This window comes from Larus michahellis, chromosome 21, assembly GCF_964199755.1.
Source record: "Larus michahellis chromosome 21, bLarMic1.1, whole genome shotgun sequence".
In the NCBI taxonomy this organism is placed as follows: domain Eukaryota; kingdom Metazoa; phylum Chordata; class Aves; order Charadriiformes; family Laridae; genus Larus; species Larus michahellis.
Genome location: NC_133916.1, coordinates 4,431,351 through 4,437,897, shown reverse-complemented (window position 1 = coordinate 4,437,897; position 6,547 = coordinate 4,431,351). Strand labels below are relative to the sequence as shown.

At 53.9% G+C, this 6,547-nt stretch overlaps 1 protein-coding gene across 1 annotated transcript; it reads right to left on the bottom strand.

Annotated features, from left to right (window-relative positions):
• Window positions 1-844: 844 nt before the first annotated feature.
• BTG2 (BTG anti-proliferation factor 2) lies at window positions 845-5,345 on the bottom strand. The gene is made up of 2 exons (XM_074564349.1): window positions 5,122-5,345; window positions 845-4,077 (listed from the first exon to the last, which is right to left on the bottom strand). Exons 1-2 carry the CDS (start codon window positions 5,276-5,278, stop codon window positions 3,737-3,739), a joined length of 498 nt encoding a protein of 165 aa, XP_074420450.1. The 5' UTR covers window positions 5,279-5,345; the 3' UTR covers window positions 845-3,736.
• Window positions 5,346-6,547: the final 1,202 nt, after the last annotated feature.

The following is a 6,547-nucleotide window of genomic DNA, read 5'->3' as shown; positions in this document are numbered from 1 at the left end:
GGCACAGGTTGGGGTGGGTCATAAGGACCCCAGCAGGCTGCAACTCAAGCCCTCCTGTACTCCATCAAAAAAGCGTTCTGGACTGAAACAGCACAAGCTGATTTAGTGTAGGTCCTTAAATCAGGACAGCTTGAGGATGAGTGCAGGTGGGGGTGAAACCCATAAGCTGGACACCCCCATCCCAGGGAGCGAGGTTACAGCTCCCTGCTGCAGTCACCAGCCTCTCGGCAGCCAAAACAGGATCTCCAGTGAATCAGCCCCGGCTGCCTTTATCATGACAGGCCCAGAGCATCCTCCACATGCCTGAACGTTTCAATCCCATGATCTCTCACCCTTCCCCCTCCGCTGGCTCAGGCACCCCTGGGAGGACAGCGGAGGCCAGGAACTGCCCCCGTGCCTGGCTCGGATCACTGCTCGCTCCTTTCCAAGACTTCATTTATGCCGTTCCTAGGGCTGGATAAGAGATCCAGCAGTCAGCTACGTAACACCTTCATGCCCTGGCAGGACACAGGGTTTCTACAATTCTGCGCTGAGTAAGTCCCCCACTGCCCAAGCCAGAACCCAGTAGCCAGCACGGGGAAGGAGAGGGCAGGAACACTCACAGCCCCGCATCTGTCATCAGACCAATTCCCAGCCTTAATTCCTCAGGTTTAGAGGGGCAGGTTTGGAGTCAGCATGTTGACTAAGCAGCTTTTTTCTAAACCTCCTCCTTGACACAGCTGGATATTAACACTCACCCACACTTTAACCAAGCCCACAGCATTCACAGTGTGGGATTTCAGCTGCAATCCCAACCCCCACCCTCTTTGCAAGCACACAAAAGTTCCCAGCAAGAAAACAAGGCTCATTTATACTGCTACATTTTTATTAAAGTAACAAAAGCATACGTCTGTCAAAGGATCTGTACATTTTGTATATAAAAACACTACTATACAATTAGTAACCATCCACTCCCTCCTCCAAGTGTAGCTTACAAACTTTCTACCATTTTCACCAAATACAAAAAGCAGGTCCCGTTCAACAGTCCAGCTTGTTAAAAAAACAAAAGTGACAAGAAATCCCTCAAATACACACCATTCAGCTCTGCAGTCGAGTATCAGGCTTGTAGGCAGAAGGCAACAGATCACACTAATTCACAGCTTTTACATGTAACCAGCTACAAGAGAGAAATGGATTATACCCCAGCTCGGTTGGTTTTGAAGCTTAAAAACAGACACCTTTAACATCAGACTCCTCCACACCAGGGACAAAAAGAATGAGACTTGGCTATTTTAGTTCTGGAAGTGGGGGCACGTTAAGAGCAATTATAGTGTATTCCTTTGGTGTGGGCTGTTGTTCCTGAAACACTTTTCTGGTAAAAGGGAGGGAACAGAGTAAAAGGAGGGGGTTAAATCTTAAGACTGCTTTGATCATGACAAATTACAACCCAAGGAAGTACCAGCCTTCAGGAAACTCCACGTCCAGCCAAGGAGCCCAGGACGAGCAGTGTTTGCTTTGCTGGATGCAGTTCTCATCATGGGCTTTCCACATAAGCAGGTTAAGTGAGGACTCCAAAACGCACCGAGATCCCTTTTCCTTGAAAAGGGAATTTGCTTTTTGGAAGTTCCCAAGCACTCCCCTCTTGGTGAGGTCACCTATTGCACAAGTTCACCAAGGGAAAAGCCCCAGTGCTTTGTTTCAGCTTCTGCTTTGCTGACATGAGAAATTCAAGTGATGCAGAGGGAAGTGATGCAACTTCAGAGCCACAGTCTATTACTGTTCAAGGACAAATAACTCACCACTTGACATTTTAAAGGGATCTGAGAATTGCGGCTGTTTTTCCAGTTCTGGAATTCATGATTTGAACCTTACAAAAATCTGAATTTACTTTTCTGCATTAGAAGTCAAAACTGGGGAGCTGCATTATTTTTTAATGTATTGAAAAAACAAGCTAAGAACTGTGGCAGATGGGAGGCTTCCTTCCTCTCCCAGAGCGCCCAAGATTTGGAAATATATTGCACAAATGTCTGAGAACTTGATTCATCAAAGGCTGGGCAAGAACAACTCTGGTTACACCAGTCAGCTGCCAGGTCAGAAAACAGGAAGGTTAAAAAAATAATGTGCTGAGAGACAAATCTGTGAAAGTTTCATTACAAACAACTCTCAATGACCTGCTTTTTCAATCACTTCTCCCAGAATCACTGGAGGAGCACCAGCTGGTTAGTAAAAAGGCAACGGACATACAACATCCTGATAAAGGCTCATTCCCAACAGGTAGATAAAGTTCTTGGGGCAGCACCCTAAGCTCCCACCCCATTTGTAATTAGCCAGAGCAGTTTAAGGGCCAAATCTTGAACAACACTCGGGCAAAGTCTCCCTGAATACAAGTACCACGGGGACTCCAAGAGGAGTTTTGCTTGAACAGACAAAGCACAGGACCAGGCATTAATTGTGCAAAACAGTTATGTACCAAGAGATCAGAACCAAACGGTGCCCTTTACCAAGGTATCTGTGGAGACTGCTCCCAGGGACAGCCACGTGCTGATCACCCAGAGAAAGAAATGGAAGAAGTGCCGTGACTTTAAAAGCAGTGTTAGGACACCAAAACATCTGAGCATTCCACACACAGGGGGGGAAGAGACCCCCAATACTTCTGATTGGGAGACAGGGCAAAGGGGAGTTCTCACACACCAACCTCTAGAGTGTAAGGCGAGTTGCTTCAGCTCTTCTGGAGAAGTGACACAGCAAGTCATCAGCATTGAATTAGGCAACTTTTACAAGCAAGTGGCCAGACTCCACTCTTGGAGCACAAAGAGGCCACACGTGAACAGGTCGTGGGCTGATGTCTAAGTCACACATAGCAGAAAGGCTTTGTAATTCACAGCTGTTCAGTGCTGGTTTCAGGGTTTGGAGTACCCTTCTCCATGTGCAGGAAGCAGCGGGCGACAGCCAGGTACTGGGGAGCACCAGGAACAAACAGTACTCCAGTGCCACCACAGTAGCTGCAATATTCATCTTGGGGACCTCCTCTGCACAGCCTGACCCCCAGGGCAGCTCTGCCTTGCTCCGCTTCACAGGACACCAATACCCATGTGGCCCTTTATCAGCTAGGAAAGATGGGAGGGGCTGGAGACAGGCCATGCTCCCCCTTGCCTTGTGCTGGGAGTGGGGCAGAGCAGAGCTGCAACACTCAGAGTAAGTGGGTCCAGAGGAGATGTGCAAAAGCAAAAGAGAGGGATCTCAGGGTCCCTAGCATCACCCAGCCCTGAAGCAAGGATCCCCCAGACACTATATCCAGGCCCCAGAGAGATCAGACCAGCTGGGGAGTGAAGAAGTTAGTGCAGTAAAGACAGCAACTCCCTTCTCCAACAGTACTGCCATACAGCAATACTGTTGGGCACCCGCATGGTGAGAAGGTGACACAGACATCTCCCACCACCAAGCCACACTTCCCAGCCTGGCTTTTCCCCTCCCCCTTCCTCCATTCCAAGCTGCCCAAGGGAACAAGCCAGCCCAAAATTGCCATCCAACACTAATTAGGTAGATATCGGCTTCATAATAAAAACTCATAAGCTTGCAACAGCTTTAAAAAAGGCACCTAGAACACTGCTTCTGTTCAGAGCAGTGCTCAATATTTTAATTTTGGATTTTCTTGGATTTTTTTAAAAAATATAAATAGCTCTTCATCTTAAAAATAGATCCTCAGGTGAGGTATACAGTAGCCTGTGTCTTGGCAGTGTAAGGACAAGAGGAGTATTTAGCTGGAGACAGTCATGATGTAGTTTTTGGAAGGACTGGTGCGACCTAACATCATCTGGTTCTTACAGGTAAGCATCCCATAGGAGCTCACAGGTTTCGTTGCAGTCGCTTCATATAAGACACAGATGGAGCCATCCTCACCGATGCGGTATGAGACCTCGTAGGGGTCCACCCAGAGCGTGAGCTCACTGGGCAGGAGCTGGTAGAGCTGCGGTATGCTGAGTCCGATCTGGCTAGCTGCCTTGCTGATAATGGGGTCCATTTTGTGATTGATCCGGATGCAGCGATACCCAGAGCCTTTGAATGGTTTCTCGGGAAACCAGTGATGTTTGTAGTGCTCTGCAAGAGAAGCGAGAAGAGAAGAGCGGTGAGCAGGCGTGCAGCAGCTGTGAGGAGGTCTGAGTCCTGCTGCAGTCCCAAGGGGGTCCCACATCTCGCTGCAGGCGGAGGAAACCGAGTTCTCCTTAGGCTGCCTCCATCAGACGGAGGCTCCAGAGCCAAGCGGTTCAACTATTCAGCTGCTGCTTGCTCCAAGGCACAGGAGCACAGCTCTTCAGGTCCTACAAGCCCCAGGCAGGACAGCACCACAGGGGCTGCAATGATGGGACCCCAACACTTTCTCACCCCAACCACTGGGGTGGCCAGGGTAGATACCGTATCGCCAACAACAAAACACCACCATCAGGGAGAAACATCCAGGTCATTCTCTAAGTTCAGGGGCATGTCACTACCCCTTATCTCAGCACAGCTGCAAACAAACCATCCCTTCTTAGTGCTGATAACACAGGACTGTGTTAAGCTGGGAGGAAACCCTTGAACCACCCAGTTAGTGCCAAGCCCCAGACACGCTTGTGGGGAGAGGAGTACCAAACCCCACTGACACAGGGCTGAGCCCTTCTCACCAGGGCACAGGGCACACAGAGCAGCTTTGGATTCTTCATATCAAGCCCCAGCAAGGAGGGCTTCAAGCAGATGGGCTGGTGTTGGGAGAGGGCAGGGGAGGAGCTGTAAAAAACCCTCAGCAGACTGGGCAGGGAACCTGCTCGTCTTCAGGGCTAAGGCTACTGTTTGTCCAGGACCCCACAGGGACACAGATGGGTGCCCAGGGAGGCACACAGATGCCTGCCAGTCCCCAGAGGGACACGGGTGGGCACCCAGGCAAAGGCACAAACAGGTATCTGGCATCAAGGAGGACACAGCTGGGTGCAGGGAAGGACACAGATGGGTGCCCACCCAAGAAGGGACCCCAGGTCCTGGAAGCAAGACCGGCGGGCACCAGGGAGGGACACCACTGGCCGCCTGGCCCTAAAGGGGAGCAGAAGAGCACGGACCTTCCTCCCCACAAAGCCGATCTCTTCCCCGGCCCGGAGGTCCGCGCCTCACCTGCGAGCGCCTCCCGCAGCGCCCCGCTGAAGACCTGTAGCTGCTGCTCGCTGACGCAGCCCCGCGTCCGCAACAAGCTGGAGACGAAGCCCACGGCGGCGGCGATCTCGGGCACCATGTCGGCCCGCGGGCCGCCGCGGCGCTGGCTCTGGCTCATGCTGGGCTCCCGGGCGGCAGCGAAGGATCCGCGCTAGGCTGTGGCAACGGCAGGGTCTGCGCCGCCGGCTCCGCGCTGCGGTTAAATAGGGCAGCCCGGGGAGGCGTCATCGGCGCGGCGACTCCCATTGGCCGAGGGGGCGCCGTATGCTAATAGCGCCTGACCTCAGCGCAGTGGAAGGAGTGACGTCGGCGCCGTGATGACAATGGCGGAGCGGGGGGGGGGGAGTTACCGGAGGGCTATTTTTGGGGCTGACCCGGGAGGAGGAGGCGGAGGCGGAGGCCGGGGTCGGCCCACCCCCGCGTTCCGCACCCCCCTGCTCAAGGGCAGAGCCCCCCGCGGCCGGGGTGCCCGTGGGCTCCGGGTGCCGGGAGGGGTCGGGAGTCCCTGGCAGCTCGAGGTGACCCACGGGAGATGGCGGTTGGGGGGCGGGAGGGCAGGGCAAGGGCTCCGCGGGCCGTCCTGACCGATGGAAACCCCCCTCCCATATCCCGGATCGGCCCAGGTGCCCTTTGCCGGCCTGGGGAAGCCGGTGCCGGAGCCTCACAGCTGTTCTCAGGTCCCTGCAGCTGGTTTCTGGGGTGCTGGTAGCGTGCGGGAAGGTGGCCCTGTCCCGCAGTCCCCCCCAGCCCAGCCTCCCTGGCCCGCCACAGGGAACCCCAGAGCACAGGTACCGCCAGGGTCAGGTTCCCAACCCTCCCAGCTAGCGGGTGAGTCCATGGGGCACTTCCACTAACGAACATGATGCCTCAGAAGGGTAGAGCCAAGGCTCGTCCCCACCAAGCCACTGGCAAGTCACTTACTGAAACACAAGGGAGTGAAGGGGCAGTGCCACCGATGGGAGCTGGTGTGAGGGGAAGGGTGCCTTGGTGTCCTGTGAGCTTCTGCCAGGCCATCGGCCCAGCATGGGCACCGGGTGCGGGATCGGCATCGGTGGAGCAGCATTTCTGCTGACCTGGAATGACACGGACCAGTCACCCAGTGCTGACTGCAACAGTGACCCATCCCCAGCGTCTGGCCCTTCCTACCCTCCTGGCTCCAGTACAAGATGGGGTCTGGCCCCTGCAGACGCGGTTTCCTCTCCCCAGCAGGTTTCCATCACCAAATATCCTTCCCCAAGAAACATCACAGATCCTAGAGAAGGCCAAATCCTTTCCAGAGGTCCCTGAAGCATGGAGGGAGATCTTGCCATCACCTGTACTGTCACAGACAAGTGAGGGAGATGAGGGGGGACATGACAATAACCACTTTCATCTCTCTGCCTGAGGA

Coding starts and splice junctions, on each gene's coding strand:
- BTG2 (XM_074564349.1), bottom strand. CDS start 5,278: ATGAGCCAGAGCCAGCGCCGCGGCGGCCCGCGGGCCGACATGGTGCCC. Junction 4,078..5,121: donor GCTGCGGGAGGCGCTCGCAG/GTGAGGCGCGGA, acceptor CTTCTCTTGCAG/AGCACTACAAACATCACTGG.